General features: G+C 50.5%; 1 protein-coding gene across 1 annotated transcript; it reads right to left on the minus strand.

Moving 5' to 3' along the window:
• Positions 1 to 19,430: 19,430 nt before the first annotated feature.
• LOC128303280 (1-phosphatidylinositol 4,5-bisphosphate phosphodiesterase gamma-1) lies at positions 19,431 to 24,522 on the minus strand. Its single transcript, XM_053040184.1, has 10 exons — positions 24,223 to 24,522; positions 23,921 to 24,122; positions 23,340 to 23,854; positions 22,576 to 23,279; positions 21,864 to 22,254; positions 21,611 to 21,792; positions 21,358 to 21,541; positions 20,992 to 21,292; positions 20,142 to 20,909; positions 19,431 to 20,062 (listed from the first exon to the last, which is right to left on the minus strand). Exons 1-10 carry the CDS (start codon positions 24,382 to 24,384, stop codon positions 19,791 to 19,793), a joined length of 3,681 nt encoding a protein of 1,226 aa, XP_052896144.1. The 5' UTR covers positions 24,385 to 24,522; the 3' UTR covers positions 19,431 to 19,790.
• Positions 24,523 to 24,721: the final 199 nt, after the last annotated feature.

The raw sequence follows: 24,721 nt of genomic DNA on the forward strand, positions 1-24,721 counted from the left end.
TTGGCGAGTTTTCTGTCTCGATCGACACGGAAAAAGCATCCTCCTGCGTTGGATGCTCTCCTGGTATCAGAGCTTGACAAACTGGCCATTTTTTTTTCGAGTTTTCTGTCTCGATCGACACGGAAAAAGCATCCTCCTGCGTTGGATGCTCTCCTGGTATCAGAGCTTGACAAACTGGTCATTTTTTGGCGAGTTTTCTGTCTCGATCGACACGAAAAAAGCATCCTCCTGCGTTGGATGCTCTCCTGGTATCAGAGCTTGACAAACTGGTCATTTTTGGCGAGTTTTCTGTCTCGAAAAACACGGAAAATGCATCCTCCTGCGTTGGATGCTCTCCTGGTATCAGAGCTTGACAAACTGGTCATTTTTTGGCGAGTTTTCTGTCTCGATTGACACGGAAAAAGCATCCTCCTGCGTTGGATGCTCTCCTGGTATCAGAGCTTGACAAACTGGCCATTTTTTTTTCGAGTTTTCTGTCTCGATCGACACGGAAAAAGCATCCTCCTGCGTTGGATGCTCTCCTGGTATCAGAGCTTGACAAACTGGTCATTTTTGGCGAGTTTTCTGTCTCGATCGACACGGAAAAAGCATCCTCCTGCGTTGGATGCTCTCCTGGTATCAGAGCTTGACAAACTGATCGTTTTTTGGGGAGTTTTCTGCCTCGAAAAACACGGAAAAAGCATCCTCCTGCGTTGGATGCTCTCCTGGTATCAGAGCTTGACAAACTGGTCATTTTTTGGCGAGTTTTCTGTCTCGATCGACACGGAAAAAGCATCCTCCTGCGTTGGATGCTCTCCTGGTATCAGAGCTTGACAAACTGATCGTTTTTTGGGGAGTTTTCTGCCTCGAAAAACACGGAAAAAGCATCCTCCTGCGTTGGATGCTCTCCTGGTATCAGAGCTTGACAAACTGGTCATTTTTGGCGAGTTTTCTGTCTCAATTGACACGGAAAAAGCATCCTCTTGCGTTGGATGCTATCCTGGTATTAGAGCTTGACAAACTGGTCATTTTTGGCGAGTTTTCTGTCTCAATTGACACGGAAAAAGCATCCTCCTGCGTTGGATACTCTCCTGGTATCAGAGCTTGACAAACTGGTCATTTTTTGGCGAGTTTTCTGTCTCGATTGACACGGAAAAAGCATCCTCTTGCGTTGGATGCTATCCTGGTATCAGAGCTTGACAAATTGGTCATTTTTGGCGAGTTTTCTGTCTCAATTGACACGGAAAAAGCATCCTCCTGCGTTGGATACTCTCCTGGTATCAGAGCTTGACAAATTGGTCATTTTTGGCGAGTTTTCTGTCTCGATCGACACGGAAAAAGCATCCTCCTGCGTTGGATGCTCTCCTGGTATCAGAGCTTGACAAACTGATCGTTTTTTGGGGAGTTTTCTGCCTCGAAAAACACGGAAAATGCATCCTCCTGCGTTGGATGCTCTCCTGGTATCAGAGCTTGACAAACTGGTCATTTTTTGGCGAGTTTTCTGTCTCGATCGACACGGAAAAAGCATCCTCCTGCGTTGGATGCTCTCCTGGTATCAGAGCTTGACAAACTGGTCATTTTTGGCGAGTTTTCTGTCTCGATCGACACGGAAAAAGCATCCTCCTGCGTTGGATGCTCTCCTGGTATCAGAGCTTGACAAACTGATCGTTTTTGGGGAGTTTTCTGCCTCGAAAAACACGGAAAAAGCATCCTCCTGCGTTGGATGCTCTCCTGGTATCAGAGCTTGACAAACTGGTCAGTTTTGGCGAGTTTTCTGTCTCGATTGACACGGAAAAAGCATCCTCCTGCGTTGGATGCTCTCCTGGTATCAGAGCTTGACAAACTGGTCATTTTTGGCGAGTTTTCTGTCTCGATCGACACGGAAAAAGCATCCTCCTGCGTTGGATGTTCTCCTGGTATCAGAGCTTGACAAACTGGTCATTTTTGGCGAGTTTTCTGTCTCAATCGACACGGAAAAAGCATCCTCCTGCGTTGGATGCTCTCCTGGTATCAGAGCTTGACAAACTGGTCATTTTTGGCGAGTTTTCTGCCTCGATCGACACGGAAAATGCATCCTCCTGCGTTGGATGCTCTCCTGGTATCAGAGCTTGACAAACTGGTCATTTTTGGCGAGTTTTCTGTCTCGATCGACACGGAAAAAGCATCCTCCTGCGTTGGATGCTCTCCTGGTATCAGAGCTTGACAAACTGGTCATTTTTGGCGAGTTTTCTGCCTCGATCGACACGGAAAAAGCATCCTCCTGCGTTGGATGCTCTCCTGGTATCAGAGCTTGACAAACTGGTCATTTTTGGCGAGTTTTCTGTCTCGATCGACACGGAAAAAGCATCCTCCTGCGTTGGATGCTCTCCTGGTATCAGAGCTTGACAAACTGGTCATTTTTGGCGAATTTTCTGCCTCGATCGACACGGAAAAAGCATCCTCCTGCGTTGGATGCTCTCCTGGTATCAGAGCTTGACAAACTGGTCATTTTTGGCGAGTTTTCTGTCTCGATCGACACGGAAAAAACATCCTCCTGCGTTGTATGCTCTCCTGGTATCAGAGCTTGACAAACTGGTCATTTTTGGCGAGTTTTCTGTCTCGATCGACACGGAAAAAGCATCCTCCTGCGTTGGATGCTCTCCTGGTATCAGAGCTTGACAAACTGGTCATTTTTGGCGAGTTTTCTGTCTCGATCGACACGGAAAAAGCATCCTCCTGCGTTGGATGCTCTCCTGGTATCAGAGCTTGACAAACTGGTCATTTTTAGGCGAATTTTCTGTCTCGATCGACACGGAAAAAGCATCCTCCTGCGTTGGATGCTCTCCTGGTATCAGAGCTTGACAAACTGGTCATTTTTGGCGAGTTTTCTGTCTCGATCGACACGGAAAAAGCATCCTCCTGCGTTGGATGCTCTCCTGGTATCAGAGCTTGACAAACTGGTCATTTTTGGCGAGTTTTCTGTCTCGATCGACACGGAAAAAGCATCCTCCTGCGTTGGATGCTCTCCTGGTATCAGAGCTTGACAAACTGGTCATTTTTGGCGAGTTTTCTGTCTCGATCGACACGGAAAAAGCATCCTCCTGCGTTGGATGCTCTCCTGGTATCAGAGCTTGACAAACTGGTCATTTTTGGCGAGTTTTCTGCCTCGATTGACACGGAAAAAGCATCCTCCTGCGTTGGATGCTCTCCTGGTATCAGAGCTTGACAAACTGGTCATTTTTGGCGAGTTTTCTGTCTCGATCGACACGGAAAAAACATCCTCCTGCGTTGTATGCTCTCCTGGTATCAGAGCTTGACAAACTGGTCATTTTTGGCGAGTTTTCTGTCTCGATCGACACGGAAAAAACATCCTCCTGCGTTGTATGCTCTCCTGGTATCAGAGCTTGACAAACTGGTCATTTTTGGCGAGTTTTCTGTCTCGATCGACACGGAAAAAGCATCCTCCTGCGTTGGATGCTCTCCTGGTATCAGAGCTTGACAAACTGGTCATTTTTGGCGAGTTTTCTGTCTCGATCGACACGGAAAAAGCATCCTCCTGCGTTGGATGCTCTCCTGGTATCAGAGCTTGACAAACTGGTCATTTTTGGCGAGTTTTCTGTCTCGATCGACACGGAAAAAGCATCCTCTTGCGTTGGATGCTCTCCTGGTATCAGAGCTTGACAAACTGGTCATTTTTGGCGAGTTTTCTGTCTCGATCGACACGGAAAAAGCATCCTCTTGCGTTGGATGCTCTCCTGGTATCAGAGCTTGACAAACTGGTCATTTTTGGCGAGTTTTCTGCCTCGATCGACACGGAAAAAGCATCCTCCTGCGTTGGATGCTCTCCTGGTATCAGAGCTTGACAAACTGGTCATTTTTGGCGAGTTTTCTGTCTCGATCGACACGGAAAAAACATCCTCCTGCGTTGTATGCTCTCCTGGTATCAGAGCTTGACAAACTGGTCATTTTTGGCGAGTTTTCTGTCTCGATCGACACGGAAAAAGCATCCTCCTGCGTTGGATGCTCTCCTGGTATCAGAGCTTGACAAACTGGTCATTTTTGGCGAGTTTTCTGTCTCAATTGACACGGAAAAAGCATCCTCCTGCGTTGGATGCTCTCCTGGTATCAGAGCTTGACAAACTGGTCATTTTTGGCGAGTTTTCTGTCTCAATTGACACGGAAAAAGCATCCTCCTGCGTTGGATACTCTCCTGGTATCAGAGCTTGACAAACTGGTCATTTTTTGGCGAGTTTTCTGTCTCGATCGACACGGAAAAAGCATCCTCCTGCGTTGGATGCTCTCCTGGTATCAGAGCTTGACAAACTGATCGTTTTTTGGGGAGTTTTCTGCCTCGAAAAACACGGAAAATGCATCCTCCTGCGTTGGATGCTCTCCTGGTATCAGAGCTTGACAAACTGGTCATTTTTTGGCGAGTTTTCTGTCTCGATCGACACGGAAAAAGCATCCTCCTGCGTTGGATGCTCTCCTGGTATCAGAGCTTGACAAACTGGCCATTTTTTTTTCGAGTTTTCTGTCTCGATCGACACGGAAAAAGCATCCTCCTGCGTTGGATGCTCTCCTGGTATCAGAGCTTGACAAACTGGTCATTTTTGGCGAGTTTTCTGTCTCGATCGACACGAAAAAAGCATCCTCCTGCGTTGGATGCTCTCCTGGTATCAGAGCTTGACAAACTGGTCATTTTTGGCGAGTTTTCTGTCTCGATTGACACGGAAAAAGCATCCTCCTGCGTTGGATGCTCTCCTGGTATCAGAGCTTGACAAACTGGTCATTTTTGGCGAGTTTTCTGTCTCGATCGACACGGAAAAAGCATCCTCCTGCGTTGGATGCTCTCCTGGTATCAGAGCTTGACAAACTGGTCATTTTTGGCGAGTTTTCTGCCTCGATCGACACGGAAAAAGCATCCTCCTGCGTTGGATGCTCTCCTGGTATCAGAGCTTGACAAACTGGTCATTTTTGGCAAGTTTTCTGTCTCGATCGACACGGAAAAAACATCCTCCCGCGTTGTATGCTCTCCTGGTATCAGAGCTTGACAAACTGGTCATTTTTGGCGAGTTTTCTGTCTCGATCGACACGGAAAAAGCATCCTCCTGCGTTGGATGCTCTCCTGGTATCAGAGCTTGACAAACTGGTCATTTTTGGCGAGTTTTCTGTCTCGATCGACACGGAAAAAGCATCCTCCTGCGTTGGATGCTCTCCTGGTATCAGAGCTTGACAAACTGGTCATTTTTGGCGAGTTTTCTGTCTCGATCGACACGGAAAAAGCATCCTCTTGCGTTGTATGCTCTCCTGGTATCAGAGCTTGACAAACTGGTCATTTTTGGCGAGTTTTCTGCCTCGATCGACACGGAAAAAGCATCCTCCTGCGTTGGATGCTCTCCTGGTATCAGAGCTTGACAAACTGGTCATTTTTGGCGAGTTTTCTGCCTCGAAAAACACGGAAAAAGCATCCTCCTGCGTTGGATGCTCTCCTGGCAGCGGCGGATCAAACGGTAGGCGGAGTAGGCGGTCGCCTAGGTCCTCGCCTTGTTGGGGTCCCCAAACAACTTGTGCCGATTGTGCGATTTTTGGAAATTTAGCGGGAGAGTTAATTTATAGCACAAAATCTAATTAAAAAGGTAGAAAATTGATCGAAAATATCCTTAGATTTTTTATTTCCTTGGTTAGATAATTTTTTTTTACTAGCTAATCGGCCCGGTTACAGGGCTATGCAACGGAATTTTGTTGTGTACGCAAACTCAAAAATGTGTAAAAAAGAGGTTTTCTTCCCAATTGGAGGAAGTTGTTAATTTTATTTTATTTACTTTAATAAATTATCAAATTTCTCACCTCGGGCCCCTTTGGCTCTCATAAAAAACTATTTGGCAAAGCATATTCCAAGTCACATTGAGCTTTTGTTGTTTTTATTGGTTTTAACAGACCTTGAGCCTTGATGACTTCGTTCTTCTCTTAGTCTGATATAGCCATTCCTCTGATCTGGACATCTAGCGTCGTGGTTTAGATATTTGATCTTTGTGGTTGATAACAGGTGGGCTGATAATTGTTTGGCCTATGACAGTAAAACATTTTTTTTGCCAAACTATTTTTTTGTATTCAACATACGTCCCTTCAAGGCCGATACACCGATTTTGGCGGTCTTTACATTTTTCGATACTCTTTTTGTAGTAGTATTTGTCCTTTGGATCTGAGAATTGGAGATAGCCACTGGGAGCCAGATCTATGAAATACGGTGGGTGGCGATTTCGTGGCCTAATTCATGAATTTTTGCCATTGTTTTCACTGATTGAACTGATTGCGTTGTCTTGTTGAAACAAAACTTTTTTTTCTTCAAATGTGGCCGTTTTTTGGCGATTTCGTCTTTCAAACGCTCCAATAACTTGATATAATAGTCGCTATTAATGGTCTTTCCTTTCTCAAGATAGTCGATGAAGATCATTCCTTGCGAATCCCAAAAAACTGAGGCCATAACCTTACCAACTGATTGTTGCGTTTTGTCCCCCGCTTTGGAGCAGGTTCATCGCGTCCTGTCCACTCGGATGACTGTCTGAAGGACTTTGGAGTGAAGTGGAGAAGCCAACACTCATCCACAGTATCATACTGACGAAAAAACTCGGATTTATTTCGCTCAAACAGCTCCAAACACTGCTCCGAATCATCAAATCGTTGTTGTTTTAGGTCAAATGTGAGCCCACGCGGCAGCCATTTTGCAAAAAGGTTTCTCATATCCAAATACTTTTGAACGATATGTCCAATACGTTCCTTATACATCTTTAGGGTGTCAGCTATCTCGATCAACTTTACATTACAGTTGCTTTTAATAATTTTGTGGATTTTTTTTAATGTATTTGTCTGTAACCACCTCTTTTGGGCGTCCACTGTGTTCACCATCTTCAGTGCTCATTTTACCAGTTTTAATTTTAGTATACCAATATTTTATAGTTGATTTTGGTGGAGAATTGTCCAAAAACTCTTTATCAAGGCAATTTTTGGCTTCTACTGTATTTTTACCCTTCAAAAAGCAATATTTTATCATCACGCGAAATTCCTTCTTTTCCATGATTACTCAAAACACAAAAGTTGCGTCACACAAAATGCTCTAGCTCATTAGGCTATGGCCCGAGTGCTGTCAAATTTGGACAGGATTCGTTTGAAGGTTTGTACAAATTAAATATGATATGGATAAAAATCTTCTAGCGCGACAAATGTGTTAGGCCAAACAATTATCAGCTCACCTATTAAGTTCCGAACCTTGGTCAGTTATCACATATGAAATTATACTACACGTCCTGTTTGCGTTCAGCTCCCATATGCAACATATAATTTTAACATGAGTATTCCAAATTACACTAAAGCACTTCTTAATATTTTTGCGTCAGATCCCCAGTTGCATTTATGCTTTTCGTAGGCATCGCACATAATTTCGTCGAAAGTCGACGTCGACGTCACAATTAGATAAAAGCAACTGATTGGATGTATCTAAGGTTAAGTAGCCATCCACATTCAGGTACCACAGATTTCCCAAGTTTTTTTTTCTAACTTTTTCCTCCCAGACAGTAGATTTGAGTCATGTCTTTCCAGTAACAGACACATACATGTTTAAATTTCATATGATGCCATTTAATCAGATGTAGCGGCGCCAGTCTTCTTTAGACAGCGACAAAAATTGCAGCGAATCAAGCAGTAAACAACTTTAAAATATTTATAAGCTACTGTAAAGCATGGTATTATTTTAGAAAATAATGCTGCTATTTTCGTGGATTCAACGACCATATCTAGTCTTCCTTGATTTGTATTAATCAGGATAATGAGTCGCTCACTTGGCACTTGGAAGCGTTGGAGCGGCCCGGTAGTTTAATGGTAGCGACGCCGGTCTTCACGCGATCGGACCTGACCAAAATCCCATCCGGGTCAATTACCCGTACTCAGTCCTGATTTTACGAAGTCACCCGTCACTTCCGGGTTTACTTTACCCGTCAGTCTTGACTATCCAGTTTCGGGTAAATAAAGATACAGAAAGCCAGAAATGGCAGGTTCAGACCTCTTAGAAGAAGTGAGTGCTGCGTACGGGGGTACGGCTCGAATAGGTCGTTTAAGAAACCGTTCACAATGTATCACCGACCAAAATTAAAATCTTTTTGAAATTCTTGTAAAGGGTCCGACTGAAAATGCAAGAAAACGCGCGAATACCCAAGGACAACACATAAAAAAAATCACAAATTGCGCGTCTGTGGATAAGTGTAAAAACCATTTGCTAAAACCATAGTATACATGGAAAAATAAATTGTTGGCGAGAGGATCATGGAAGGCGTTGCATGAAAGGAGTTAAAAGAAGAGATGTGAATTCAAAAATGCTCCACACAAAAAAATTATCCATGGATGTGGGAAATAATGTTACCATGGAAACGTTATGCGTCGCCTCCAACTAAAATTTGTATAGCGATTTGATTAGCTATATCGGCCCGGTTACACGGCTACGCAAGAGAAGTATGCAGGGTACTTAAACTCCTTCTTCTTTATCGGCACGACATCGTGCGTGCTGAAAGTCGACTCTTTTTTGCATTGAAAACTCAGTTTGTTTAATAAAAATTAGTCCAGAAATTCCTGGATTTCATGACCCACGGATAACCGACCTAAAATTGCATCAAACTTAATACGCGAAAATCAAGCGAACGATCGAAATTCACATTAATATGTGCAGGGCCACGAGAGTTGACAAATTTGTCCAATGACCAAATAAACTGGTCAACTGTGAAAACCACTATACCGTTGCTGCGCACACAATTGTTCTCAGATTTCCGATATCAGAAGAGCATGTTTTTCAAGAGGTGACATCTGCAGCTTGAGACAAATTTGCCCATCACAATTGCTATTGCATACTATCAAACACGTGAGAACGATCGCTAATAAGTAATATCAATTAATCGGAGAGCATCCTTCATCTCGCTCAAACTCTCCGTCGGCTGGTACGAAATTCCATACAAAACCAGCTGTTTTCCGATTTCCGATACCAGCAAAGCATCCACGGAAGAGGTAGCGCCTTGTACAGCAATTTTGGTCGAAAACCGCCGAAAGGTATGCAATATTTAAACACTAACTTTCCCGTTGGTCGAGTCAAATTTTGCAGCAATTTATTTCTCAAAAACCGCCTAAAGGTATGCAATGTTTAAACACTAACTTTCCCGTTGGTCGTGAAAAATTTCTTAGAAAACTACCAGTTTTCGAATGTATAGTACCAGGAGAGCATCCACGGAAGAGGTAGCACCTGGTAATTTTGCCCGCCTAAAGGTATGCAATGTTTATACACTAAATTTGCAACCAACTTGCAATGCGCCGTAAGGTATGCAATGTTTAAACACTAACTTGTCATACAAACCAGCTGTTTTGAGATTTCCGATACCAGGAGAGCATGTCTCTCAAGAGGTAACATCTTCCATCCCCCTCCCCCCCTTCCCCCTTCGAAATGGCGCGCAAGATGGCGGCCAGGATGGCGGCCAAGATGGCGGACAAGATGGCGAACAATATGGCGGACACAAGATGGTGGACAAGATGGTGGCCAAGATGGCGGACACAAGATGGCGGACACAAGATGGCGGCCAAGATGGCGGCCAAGATGGCGGCCAAGATGGCGGACAAGATGGCGGCCAAGATAGCGGACAAGATGGCGGCCAAGATGGCGGACAAGATGGCGGACACAAGATGGCGGCCAAGATGGCGGCCAAGATGGCGGCCAAGATGGCGGACAAGATGGCGGACAAGATGGTGGACAAGATGGCGGACACAAGATGGCGAACAAGTTGAAGGACAAGATGGCGGACACAAGATGGCGGACAGGATGGCGGCCAAGATGGAGGACAAGATGGCAACCAAGATGGCGGCCAGATGGCGGACAAGATGGCGGACAAGATGGCGGACAAGATGGCGGACAAGATGGCGGACAAGATGGCGGCGAAGATGGCGGAAAAGATGGCGGACAAGATGGCGGACAAGATGGCGGACAAGATGGCGGCCAAGATGGCGGTTAAGATGGCGACCAAGATGGCGGACAAGATGGCGGACAAGATGGCGGACACAAGATGGCGGACAAGATGGCGGACAAGATGGCGACCAAGATGGCGGACACAAGATGGCGACCAAGATGGCGGACACAAGATGGCGGACAAGATGGCGACGAAAATGACGGACAAGATGGCGGCCAAGATGGCGGACAAGATGGCGGCCAAGATGGCGGCCAAGATGGCGGACAAGATGGCGACCAAGATGGCGGCCAAGATGGCGGACAAGATGGCGGACAAGATGGCGGACAAGATGGCGGACAAGATGGCGGCGAAGATGGCGGAAAAGATGGCGGACAAGATGGCGGCCAAGATGGCGGACAAGATGGCGGCCAAGATGGCGGCCAAGATGACGGACAAGATGGCGGCCAAGATGGCGGCCAAGATGGCGGCCAAGAAGACGGACAAGATGGCGGCCCAGATGGCGGACAAGATGGCGGACACAAGATGGCGGCCAAGATGGCGGCCAAGATGGCGGAAAAGATGGCGGACAAGATGGCGGACAAGATGGCGGACAAGATGGCGGCCAAGATGGCGGACAAGATGGCGGCCAAGATGGCGGACAAGATGGCGGCCAAGATGGCGGTTAAGATGGCGACCAAGATGGCGGACAAGATGGCGGACAAGATGGCGGACAAGATGGCGGACACAAGATGGCGGACAAGATGGCGGCCAAGATGGCGGCCAAGATGGCGGCCAAGATGGCGGACAAGATGGCGGACACAAGATGGCGGACAAAATGGCGGACAAGATGGCGGACAAGATGGCGGACAAGATGGCGGACAAGATGGCGGACAAGATGGCGGACACAAGATGGCGGACAAGATGGCGGACACAAGATGGCGGACAAGATGGCGGCCAAGATGGCGGACAAGGTGGCGGACACAAGATGGCGGACAAGATGGCGGACACAAGATGGCGGACAAGATGGCGGACAAGATGGCGAACAATATGGCGGACAAGATGGTGGACAAGTTGGCGACCAAGATGGCGGACAAGATGGCGGACAAGATGGTGGACAAGATGGCGGCCAAGATGGCGGACAAGATGGCGGACAAGATGGCGGCCAAGATGGCGGACAAGATGGCGGACACAAGATGGCGGACAAAATGGCGGACAAGATGGCGGACAAGATGGCGGACAAGATGGCGGCCAAGATGGCGGACAAAATGGCGGACAAGATGGTGGACAAGATGGCGACCAAGATGGCGGACAAGATGGCGGACAAGATGGCGGCCAAGATGGCGGACAAGATGGCGGACACAAGATGGCGGACAAAATGGCGGACAAGATGGCGGACAAGATGGCGGACAAGATGGCGGCCAAGATGGCGGACAAGATGGCGGACAAGATGGTGGACAAGATGGCGGCCAAGATGGCGGACAAGATGGCGGACAAGATGGCGGACGCAAGATGGCGGACACAAGATGGCGGACAAGATGGCGGCCAAGATGGCGAACAAGATGGCGGACAAGATGGCGGACACAAGATGGCGGACAAGATGGCGGACACAAGATGGCAGACAAGATGGCGGACAAGATGGCGGTCAAGATGGCGGACAAGATGGCGGCCAAGATGGCGGACAAGATGGCGGACACAAGATGGCGGCCAAGATGGCGGACAAGATGACGGACAAGATGGCGGCCAAGATGGCGGCCAAGATGGCGGACAAGATGGTGGACAAGATGGCGGCCAAGATGGCGGCCAAGATGGCGGACAAGATGGCGGCCAAGATGGCGGACAAGATGGCGGACAAGGTGGCGGACACAAGATGGCGGACAAGATGGCGGCCAAGATGGCGGACAAGATGGCGGCCAAGATGGCGGACAAGATGGCGGACACAAGATGGCGGACAAAATGGCGGACAAGATGGCGGACAAAATGGCGGACAAGATGGCGGACAAGATGGCGGACAAGATGGCGGACAAGATGGCGGACACAAGATGGCGGACAAAATGGCGGACAAGATGGCGGACAAGATGGCGGACAAGATGGCGGACAAGATGGCGGACACGATGGCGACCAAGATGACGGACAAGATGGCGGTCAGGATGGCGGACAAGATGGCGGACAAGATGGCGGACAAGATGGCGGACAAGATGGTGGACAAGTTGGCGACCAAGATGGCGGACAAGATGGCGGACAAGATGGTGGACAAGATGGCGGCCAAGATGGCGGACAAGATGGCGGACAAGATGGCGGCCAAGATGGCGGACAAGATGGCGGACACAAGATGGCGGACAAAATGGCGGCCAAGATGGCGGACAAGATGGCGGACAAGATGGCGGACAAAATGGCGGACAAGATGGTGGACAAGTTGGCGACCAAGATGGCGGACAAGATGGCGGACAAGATGGCGGACAAGATGGCGGCCAAGATGGCGGACAAGATGGCGGACACAAGATGGCGGACAAAATGGCGGACAAGATGGCGGACAAGATGGCGGACAAGATGGCGGCCAAGATGGCGGACAAGATGGCGGACAAGATGGTGGACAAGATGGCGGCCAAGATGACGGACAAGATGGCGGACAAGATGGCGGACGCAAGATGGCGGACACAAGATGGCGGACAAGATGGCGGCCAAGATGGCGAACAAGATGGCGGACAAGATGGCGGACACAAGATGGCGGACAAGATGGCGGACACAAGATGGCAGACAAGATGGCGGACAAGATGGCGGTCAAGATGGCGGACACAAGATGGCGGCCAAGATGGCGGACAAGATGGCGGACACAAGATGGCGGACAAGATGGCGGCCAAGATGGCGGACAAGATGGCGGCCAAGATGGCGGACAAGATGGCGGACAAGATGGCGGCCAAAATGGCGGTTAAGATGGCGACCAAGATGGCGGACAAGATGGCGGCCAAGAAGACGGACAAGATGGCGGCCCAGATGGCGGACAAGATGGCGGACACAAGATGGCGGCCAAGATGGCGGCCAAGATGGCGGACAATATGGCGGACAAGATGGTGGACAAGTTGGCGACCAAGATGGCGGACAAGATGGCGGACAAGATGGCGGACAAGATGGCGGCCAAGATGGCGGACAAGATGGCGGCCAAGATGGCGGACAAGATGGCGGACACAAGATGGCGGACAAGATGGCGGACAAGATGGCGGCCAAGATGGCGGACAAGATGGCGGACAAGATGGCGGACACAAGATGGCGGACAAGATGGCGGCCAAGATGGCGGACAAGATGGCGGCCAAGATGGCGGACAAGATGGCGGACAAGATGGCGGCCAAAATGGCGGTTAAGATGGCGACCAAGATGGCGGACAAGATGGCGGACAAGATGGCGGACACAAGATGGCGGACAAGATGGCGGACAAGATGGCGGCCAAGATGGCGGCCAAGATGGCGGACAAGATGGCGGACACAAGATGGCGGCCAAGATGGCGGACAAGATGGCGGACAAGATGGCGGACAAGATGGCGGACGAGATGGCGGCCAAGATGGCGAACAAGATGGCGGACAAGATGGCGGACACAAGATGGCGGACAAGATGGCGGACACAAGATGGCAGACAAGATGGCGGACAAGATGGCGGTCAAGATGGCGGACACAAGATGGCGGCCAAGATGGCGGACAAGATGGCGGACACAAGATGGCGGACAAGATGGCGGCCAAGATGGCGGACAAGATGGCGGCCAAGATGGAGGACAAGATGGCGGACAAGATGGCGGCCAAAATGGCGGTTAAGATGGCGACCAAGATGGCGGACAAGATGGCGGCCAAGAAGACGGACAAGATGGCGGCCCAGATGGCGGACAAGATGGCGGACACAAGATGGCGGACAAGATGGCGGCCAAGATGGCGGACAAGATGGCGGCCAAGATGGCGGACAAGATGGCGGACAAGATGGCGGCCAAAATGGCGGTTAAGATGGCGACCAAGATGGCGGACAAGATGGCGGACAAGATGGCGGACACAAGATGGCGGACAAGATGGCGGACAAGATGGCGGACAAGATGGCTTACACAAGATGGCGGACAAGATGGCGGACAAGATGGCGGACAAGATGGCGGCCAAGATGGCGGACACAAGATGGCGGACAAGATGGCGGACAAGATGGCGGACAAGATGGCGGACACAAGATGGCGGACACAAGATGGCGGACAAGATGGCGGACAAGATGGCGGACACAAGATGGCGGCGAAGATGGCGGAAAAGATGGCGGACAAGATGGCGGCCAAGATGGCGGACAAGATGGCGGCCAAGATGGCGGCCAAGATGACGGACAAGATGGCGGCCAAGATGGCGGCCAAGATGGCGGCCAAGAAGACGGACAAGATGGCGGCCCAAATGGCGGACAAGATGGCGGACACAAGATGGCGGCCAAGATGGCGGCCAAGATGGCGGAAAAGATGGCGGACAAGATGGCGGACAAGATGGCGGACAAGATGGCGGCCAAGATGGCGGACAAGATGGCGGCCAAGATGGCGGACAAGATGGCGGCCAAGATGGCGGTTAAGATGGCGACCAAGATGGCGGACAAGATGGCGGACAAGATGGCGGACACAAGATGGCGGACAAGATGGCGGACAAGATGGCGGCCAAGATGGCGGCCAAGATGGCGGACAAGATGGCGGACACAAGATGGCGGACGAAATGGCGGACAAGATGGCGGACAAGATGGCGGACAAGATGGTGGACAAGATGGCGGACAAGATGGCGGACACAAGATGGCGGCCAAGATGGCGGACAAGATGGCGGACAAGATGGCGGACAAGATGGCGGACACGATGGCGACCAAGATGACGGACAAGATGGCGGTCAAGATGGCGGACAAGATGGCGAACAATATGGCGGACAAGATGGTGGACAAGTTGGCGACCAAGATGGCGGACAAGATGGCGGACAAGATGGTGGACAAGATGGCGGCCAAGATGGCGGACAAGATGGCGGACAAGATGGCGGACAAGATGGCGGACAAAATGGCGGACAAGATGGCGGACAAGATGGCGGACAAGATGGCGGCCAAGATGGCGGACAATATGGCGGACAAGATGGTGGACAAGTTGGCGACCAAGATGGCGGACAAGATGGCGGACAAGATGGCGGACAAGATGGCGGCCAAGATGGCGGACAAGATGGCGGACACAAGATGGCGGACAAAATGGCGGACAAGATGGCGGACAAGATGGCGGACAAGATGGCGGCCAAGATGGCGGACAAGATGGCGGACAAGATGGTGGACAAGATGGCGGCCAAGATGGCGGACAAGATGGCGGACAAGATGGCGGACACAAGATGGCGGACACAAGATGGCGGACAAGATGGCGGCCAAGATGGCGAACAAGATGGCGGACAAGATGGCGGACACAAGATGGCGGACAAGATGGCGGACACAAGATGGCAGACAAGATGGCGGACAAGATGGCGGACACAAGATGGCGGACAAGATGGCGACCAAGATGGCGGACAAGATGGCGGCCAAGATGGCGGACACAAGATGGCGGCCAAGATGGCGGACAAGATGGCGGACACAAGATGGCGGACAAGATGGCGGCCAAGATGGCGGACAAGATGGCGGCCAAGATGGCGGACAAGATGGCGGACAAGATGGCGGCCAAAATGGCGGTTAAGATGGCGACCAAGATGGCGGACAAGATGGCGGCCAAGATGGCGGACACAAGATGGCGGACAAGATGGCGGACAAGATGGCGGACACAAGATGGCGGACACAAGATGGCGGACAAGATGGCGGACACAAGATGGCGGACAAGTTGAAGGACAAGATGGCGGACACAAGATGGCGGCCAAGATGGCGGCCAAGATGGCGGACAAGATGGCGACCAAGATGGCGGCCAAGATGGCGGACAAGATGGCGGCCAAGATGGCGGACAAGATGGCGGACAAGATGGCGGCCAAGATGGCGGACAAGATGGCGGACAAGATGGCGGCGAAGATGGCGGCCAAGATGGCGACCAAGATGGCGGACAAGATGGCGGCCAAGATGGCGGACACAAGATGGCGGACAAGATGGCGGCCAAGATGGCAAACAAGATGGCGGCCAAGATGGCGGACAAGATGGCGGACACAAGATGGCGGCCAAGATGGCGGCCAAGATGGCGGCCAAGATGGCGGACAAGATAGCGGACAAGATGGCGGACAAGATGGCGGACAAGATGGCGGCCAAAATGGTGGCCAAGATGGCGGCCAAGATGGCGGACAAGATGGCGGACAAGATGGCGGCCAAGATAGCGGACAAGATGGCGACCAAGATGGCGGACACAAGATGGCGGACAAGATGGCGGACAAGATGGCGGACACGATGGCGACCAAAATGACGGACAAGATGGCGGCCAAGATGGTGGACAAGATGGCGCCCAAGATGGCGGACAAGATGGCGGACAAGATGGCGGCCAAGATGGCGGACAAGATGGCGGCCAAGATGGCGGCCAAGATGACGGACAAGATGGCGGACAAGATGGCGGACAAGATAGCGGACAAGATGGCGGACAAGATGGCGGACACAAGATGGCGGCCAAGATGGCGGCCAAGATGGCGGAAAAGATGGCGGACAAGATGGCGGACAAGATGGTGGACAAAATGGCGGACACAAGATGGCGGACAAGATGGTGGACAAGATGGCGGACACAAAGCTGGCGACCAAGATGGCGGACAAGATGGCGGACACAAGATGGCGGCCAAGATGGCGGCCAAGATGGCGGAAAAGATGGCGGACAAGATGGCGGACAAGATGGCGGACAAGATGGCGGACAAGATGGCGACCAAGATGGCGGACACAAGATAGCGGACAAGATGGCGGACACAAGATGGCGGACAAGATGGCGGACAAGATGGCGGACACAAGATGGCGGCCAAGATGGCGGCCAAGATGGCGGACAAGATGGCGGACAAGATGGCGGACACAAGATGGCGGACAAGATGGCGGACAAGATGGCGGACACAAAGATGGCGGACAAGATGGCGGACAAGATGGCGGACACAAGATGGCGGACAAGATGGCGGACAAGATGGCGGACAATATGGCGGACAAGATGGCGGCCAAGATGGCGGACAAAATGGTGGATAAGATGGCGGACAAGATGGCGGACAAGATGGCGGACACGATGGCGACCAAAATGACGGACAAGATGGCGGCCAAGATGGCGGACAAGATGGCGGCCAAGATGGCGGCCAAGATGGCGGACAAGATGGCGGCCAAGATGGCGGACAAGATGGCGGACAAGATGGAGGCCAAGATGGTGAACAAGATGGCGGACAAGATGGCGGACACAAGATGGCGGACAAGATGGCGGACACAAGATGGCGGACAAGATGGCGGACACAAGATGGCGGACAAGATGGCGGACAAGATGGCGGCCAAGATGGCGGACACAAGATGGCGGCCAAGATGGCGGCCAAGATGGCGGACAAGATGGCGGCCAAGATGGCGGTTAAGATGGCGACCAAGATGGCGGACAAGATGGCGGCCAAGATGGCGGACAAGATGGCGGACACAAGATGGCGGACAAGATGGCGGACAAGATGGCGGACAAGATGGCGGCCAAGATGGCGGCCAAGATGGCGGACACAAGATGGCGGCCAAGATGGCAGACAAGATGGCGGACAAGATGGCGGACAAGATGGCGGACAAGATGGCGTTCAAGATGGCGGCCAAGATGGCGGCCAAGATGGCGACTTAGATGGCGGACAAGATGGCGGACACAAGATGGCGGACAAGATGGCGGACAAGATGGCGGCCAAGATGGCGGACAAGATGGTGGACAAGATGGTGTGGGTGGGTGGGTGGTGACCCGTGGGAGGTGGGTGGTGACCCGTGGGAGGTGGGTGGTGACCCGTTGGAGGTGAGTGGTGACCCGTGGGAGGTGGGTGGTGACACGTGGGAGTACCCGTGGGTGGTGACACGTGGGAGGTGGGTGGTGACCCGTGGGAGGTGGGTGGTGACACGTAGGAGGTGGGTGGTGACCCGTGGGAGGTGGGTGGTGACTCGTGGTGGGTGGGTGGTGACCCGTGGGAGGTGATTCGTGGTTGGTGGGTGGTGACACTTGGGAGGTGGGTGATGACACGTGGAAGGTGGTTGGTGACACGTGGGAGGTGGGTGGTGACCCGTGGGAGGTGGGTGGGGGCCCGTGCGAGGTGGATGGTGACCCGTGGGAGGTGGGTGGATGCTTGTTGGAGGTGGGAAGTGACACGTGGGTGGTAGGAGGTGACACGTGGGAGGAAGGTGGTGACATGTGGGAGGATGGTGGTGACACGAGGGGGGAGGTGACACGAGGTAGGAGATGACTGCTAATTGACGGCTAATAGACGGCTTTCGGCGGTTTTCGACCAAAATTGCTGTACAAGGTGCTACTTCTTCCATGGATGCTCTCCTGGTACTATACACTCGGAAACTGGAGTTTTCACGACCTACGGGAAAGTTAGTGTTTAAACATTGCATACCTTTCGGCGGTTTTCGAGCAAAATTGCTGTACTAGGTGCTACCTCTTCCGTGGATGCTTTCCTGGTATCGGAAATCTGAAAACAGCTGGTTTGTATGGAATTTCGTACCAGCAGACAGAAAGTTTAAGCGAAATGAAGGATGCTCTCCGTTTCATCCATCTTCCTTACACGCTGGAGGTGTCACCTCTTGAAAAACATGCTCTCCTGGTATCGAAAATCAGAAAACAGCTGCTTTGTATGGAATTTCATACCAGCCGATGGAGAGTTTGAGCGAGATGAAGGATGCTTTCCGTTTCATCCATCTTCCTTACACTAGCGATCGCTCTCACGGGTTTGATAGTGTGCAATGTAATAGGGATCGGCAAATTTATTCCACGCTGCAGGTGTCACCTCTTGAAAAACATGCTGTCCTGATATCCGAAATCTGAAATCGGTTCGATTGTATGGAATTTCGTTTCCGCCGACGGGAAGGTTGAGTGATTGTGATCCCTAGTGATCCGGGATCACCGTTGCATGGAAAGCGACCCCTTATAAGGAAAAGTGCATCAACACCCCCTCCCCCACTCCACCCTTTAATTACACGTGTAAATTTAAACGAACCGATCCCAACTTTGGGATCATTTCCCATCATTAATACACACAGCTAATTTGCTATTGCACTGCTTTGCTTCAATCGAGCCGATCGTAGTTTATTGCTTTCATTGTACAATATAGAACCTATCTGTTACACCCTTTCCCGGGGGTCTGACCTCACCTTTGCCTAAACTCACTGGTTTTGCATCCGTCACCGTTACTGTGCCGCGTGCATTTGTGTAGTTAACCCTTGTGCACATTCGGGGTGTAGCAAAACACGATAAGAAGAAAGATGCTCTTCTGCCATTTGCCGATGTGCGCAAGTACCCGTTTTGTGTTTCCACATTTGTTCCTCGCGTGTTTATTGTTTACCATACGAACATTTTATGATCGTGATAATGTTCATTTTATGATAATGTTCATAAATGTGTGTGTGTGTGTGTTTCATTGTATATTGATACATATAATATAATAGTAGAGGCACATTAGATTGTTACGCGTTTCGCGCATTGTACACACAACACATGTGTTTCCTTTGATCCGATGTTCGTTCAATACTGTTACGTTGGATTAATATAATTAACATCCTACGCGCATAAGACACTTTCTGGGGCGACAAAAAGAAAGAGAGAGACAGGCAGAGAGGGTCACGTTACACCGCGACGTCCCTCTGCACGGTTTTGCATTAATGAACGATCGTAAATCGGAAATTTAACCATCGAACGAGCCCGTTGTTCGATCTGCTGATCGATGTGGCAGTTCACTAACACTTTTACATTAAAAAGCTCAAATTTGGCCGGAACGGCCGAATGCTGGTGTGTACCAGCAGGGTGGCCAACTCCAGCTCCTCACTGTACTTGTTGCGCAGTACCACACTACGATAGCCGGTGCGGATGGCACCGAGCGGAAATACGGCTTGTCCGATAAAGTTGGGCTCTCCGAACATGTCCTCGTCCTGCACCTCGAAGCGGATCATTGCGAAGTGCGGATTCGCTATCCGAAATTCGCAAATTTCGTTCCATATCGGGTTCAACCCATTATCCGCTGAAGAGTTAAAGAGAGAAAGATCGATAATGTTAAGTAGATTTCACAAAAAAACAACGCAAACCAAGAAAAACATTACCAATGGCTCTGGTACGATGCTTGATGCCACCGTCAAACGATGCGCCCAATATTTCCACCTCCACCAGTGGGCTGGTAATGTTACGGCTTACTTTGCACAAATTACGTCCACCAATGATGCGCACGTTCACGATCACTTCGTTCACCCCCACCAGTGTGTTCGGGTCGGTCGGATCAAACTCATCCCGGAACATAAACTCCGGCTTCAGCAAATAGCCACATCCACCATTGTCGCGAAACTTGGCCTGATTTAACTGCATCGGTTTGTCCGGCGTTTGAAAGTTTAGCGCAATCATCTGCGAACCACAGTTCCACAGTGCCGTCGGATGGTAGTTGGAAGAATCCAACCGTTGCCCTTTCGGATAGACCCGGCTCAGATGGTGCCGATGGTACCGTACAAACAGGGCCCGTGTTTCCGGCTGTAGGAAATATTTCTCTGCCTTCGTTTCGGGAAAGCTGGACATTTCGTAAAACACCCACGACGCGGGATGATGTTTGAACGGTACGCTTCGACAGTAGATGATGAGATCGGACATTTCCTTGGCAACGCGCGAATTGCGCTCCATCTTGCGGCGTTCGTTTTCCATGGCGCTTGCATTTTGCGCCGCCTCCTTAATGGCACACATCCAATCGTACGCCAGCTCTTTCGTCTGTACACCGACCTCGAACACGTTCTGCATGGTTGGATTTTGAATGCGCAGTATCCGCTCAATGTCCGGGTGGTTGCTGTGGGCCATCTCCACTACCGCACCGTGGACGTCCAGCGAACCTACCGGAACAGGGGTATATAAAAGGCAAACCTCGATGTAAAATGATACTCTGAAGCGAATCGAACCATTCCTATCCTATACCTTTCTGCAAACTACCCAACATGAGGGGTTCGTTGGCACTTTCATCTACCAACGTTCCATCGTCCATTGCGCTAAGTTCCTGCACGTAGTTGGCCGGGAAGTAGTGTTGCCGTTTGCCACCGTAATCACCCAACCACCAGTCATTGCCCTTCTTCGCTACGTTCGTGATGATGGCGTGCTTGCAAAAAGACAGCTCATCGTCGCGCTGTGCCTTATAGTCGTACAGTGCCTTCACTGTTACATTCTCATTGGTGACCGTAGCTGGGTCCATATAACCGTACGCACCACTTTCTTCTGGAACCTGTGAAAAACAAAACGGTTACATTTAAATCCCAAAAAATGGGTAAAGGCCCGCAAATTACTTACATCCATCGTATTGATACGGCGTATCATTTCGCGCGGGATAGGATACGTAAGCGTAACTTTCCGGTACAGGGGATGTTTGGAATAGAAATTTACCAAATCTACCAAACTTTCAAACTCCATGCCGCCCGTTTCATACAGGCGTCCTTCTACGCGTATGCGGCAATGCTTAAATTTACCGTGCGCCCTGAAAAAAAAGCAATTCGATTCTAGTATAAGCTCAGAAGAAGCCAACTTCAAACTGAAAAGCGCTTACCGGAACGAAATGACAAATGCTTTCGGTCCTTTCTCACTGGGCCGCACCAGAAAGGCACCGTCCTGTGGTATCTGATTGAGCACGATTTCTGACTGTTCGCGTGTGGTTGTATGATGGTACCATTCCTTCGTTTCGTGCTTGTTCGGCTGCGGAACCGGTTCCTTCAGTGTGATGTAAAATTCCTACAACAAAAAGTATACAGGTTTTGAATGCCGTGCCGTAGAAGCTGTATACAACCACGTTCGATACTTACCGCACTTCGGAGCGCATTCTGCCGGTAGTACATGATCAAGCTGTACAAACTTTCGAACAGTACGTTCTCCATCAGGTAGTACTTGGTGACACCTTTGTCCTGCTTGAGCTTGATGCGACAGTGGTTCGGTTTACCCTGGCGCCAGAAGGATAGACAGTAGTCCCCGACGAATGTGACACTCTCCCGCACCAGGAACGTACCATCGCCGAGGTGTGAAAATTGTTGCAACAGTTTTTCAGCCTCCTCCCGACCACCGGACAGCTTCCCGTGGAACCAATTCTCGCCAAAGTGTAGCTCATCGTTCGACAGCACTGCACCGTCCCGTGACTGACGGTTGACAAACCCATTCTCTTCGCGATCATCATCCCTACAGTCACTGTCGCGATCCGGGCTGGAAATGTGGAACAAGGAAATGAATGAAATCAATATATTATTCTTAAAACGTAGCGAGTTGCACCCATTTTCAACGATTTTGTTTTATCTCACACACCCACGTTCCTGAGTGATTGCTCAGCGTGTGAGTGAGGTGGGCCGTATGTTCAAATCAATTAATTTCTCTGCAATCACTAAGGAATGAATAAATTTAGTGTTTTGAATTATACTTTTGTGAAAGGCTTGTGAAATGAATTCGTTCGACTCGTTCACTCTAAGCTAGCTCACTAATAAAAGTTGTTTTTCTTATCAGTAGATCACATCATCGTTACTTCCTTACCGTTGACTATCCGTGTAGAAGAGCTTGTGTTGGGTCAGCACGAAAAAGTGAGCATTCCAACCCTTGTCGACCGGGTCCTCCAGATACAGTATACCATTCTTGACGGTATTCCGTATATCCAGCTCGCTCTCATCATTGGCACGCATCAGTATGGCCGATTCTTTGCCCGCCTCGTCCACCACAAGCATACCGTTTTCGGGCAGCTTTTTGTGCTTCAGGATTATTTTGCGCTTCAGCTGCTGCGGAGACGGTAGCTGTGTTTCCGCTTTGTCGATCGGTTGTGTCAGCAGCATCTCGCCAAACACCTCCTGCATCGCCTGTGCCATCCGACGTTGCTGTGTCAGGGAGCAGTTCTGCTCGATCGATAGTATCAGCGGATAGTCGGAGGTGATGAACGCGTGTTCCTTAATCGTTCGTATTACATCCATAAACTTGATGCGCGTTGTAAACGTGTGGCCGTGAAATATTAGCGGCATATTGTCCGGACCGTCCCAGCAATCCAGCTCAATACAACGGCATCCCATACGCAACGCACGGGCGTATGCTTCCACCGATGACTCGCTAGAAAATTGATCCCCCGTCAGGTAGGTGTTGTGTGACGACGAGATCCAGTAGTGGGAAAGCGGTTTGCTCATGTCCTGATACACCGTATCGCACCGCTTGTCCCAGATTTCGTTTTGGCGGGAGAATAAAAAGTCGATAAACTGAAATGAAACGTCGAGCATTAGCGGCGGAATCGCTAGCCATATCGGCCACTGTCTTACCTCGTGCAAACGCAGATAAGGTTCGCTCACGTCACGTGCCGGGTCTTGTATGTAATCGTTGATAAATTTCGCCACAGTTTCCTCACTGTGTCCCCCGTTGCTTTCGTCGTCTTGTTGCTCTTTGGTGAGGAACTTTCTAAACTCCTGCAGCGTGACCGTTTGGCCGTTCTGGCTGTACGTGGTCATGCGAACGCCGTCGAAATACTCCGGCAGCGCATTCGGCGGCAGTATCAAGCGCTGATACAGACGGGTAAAATCATCAAACCCTAGCTCGTTCCGGCGCCGGGTATCCACCTCGTGGAAGACTTCATTCAGCTTGGCGGTGGATATTTTACAGTTTATCTTGGGCAGAAAGGAACGAATATCCTTCAGGCTGGCGGTGCCGTTTGCTTCCATCAGGTAAAATTCCCGCCGAAGCCAGCGCTCAATCTGCAACCAGTACGGTGAGGTAAGAGTGTCTGAGATCAGATACTTCAGTCCTTTCATCCACATGTCGGCTTCTTTTTCGGAAAACGCTACAAAAGACGCGAAGAAAGCTAGTTAGGTAAGGGGACACTTCTAACGGATTGCCGCGTACGTACCCACGATCGATACGGTTCGCAGTTTAAAATCGTTCCCATGCAGGATGACGAAACATTTGCGTGGTTCGCTTTTCTTCGCCTCCTCGGGCCACTTTTCAAAGTCTTTCGACTTTTTGCCGGGGCGCATCTCCTTCACCTCACGCAATTCCAGCGATCCTTCGTAGTTGCTGCGCCCGTTCGTCTGTACCGAGGACCATATGATCTGCAAAGCAAACGGGAATCATGAAATTTTTTATTCCGATCCATCAACCTACCATATGGTTGCTGGTGCATTCCCATCATGTCTCCTGCCCCTGACCAACCTGCCGTGTTTCGCGGCGCAGCATTAGCGTTTTCTTTTCCGGCCGCTTGCGGGGATAAAACTTCTGGATCAGTGTGCCGCGTTCCAGCTGGCAAATTATTTGTTCCATCTCACCAAGCGCTGCCAGGCAGCTGGTGCCCGTTCCACCGATACTGAAACTCATCCTGACTGAGTCGTTGTTGCGGGGGATCCTATTTATCGTACGAGACTTATCAACGTGTGCCTACACTACGGAACGCGATCTTGGAAAACTCCGCATCCAAAAACAGCTGTGGTGGCACCCGCACGTCCCTTGCCTCCTTCCCTTCACACACCCTCTAGGGGCCCAACAATCCTGCTGTTGGGCCGCTGGTTGGGCCCAAAATGGGCCAATTCCCGTTCAAAATTACAACAGAAACGGAAAAGGCAAGGAAAAAGAAAGTTTCGTTTCTTTCTCCGGCAAGCAATAGTTAAGGCGAAAAAAGAATATAAACGTTGGTCGGAAGTGAAATGTCAAATGA

This window comes from Anopheles moucheti, chromosome 2, assembly GCF_943734755.1.
Source record: "Anopheles moucheti chromosome 2, idAnoMoucSN_F20_07, whole genome shotgun sequence".
NCBI classification, from domain to species: domain Eukaryota; kingdom Metazoa; phylum Arthropoda; class Insecta; order Diptera; family Culicidae; genus Anopheles; species Anopheles moucheti.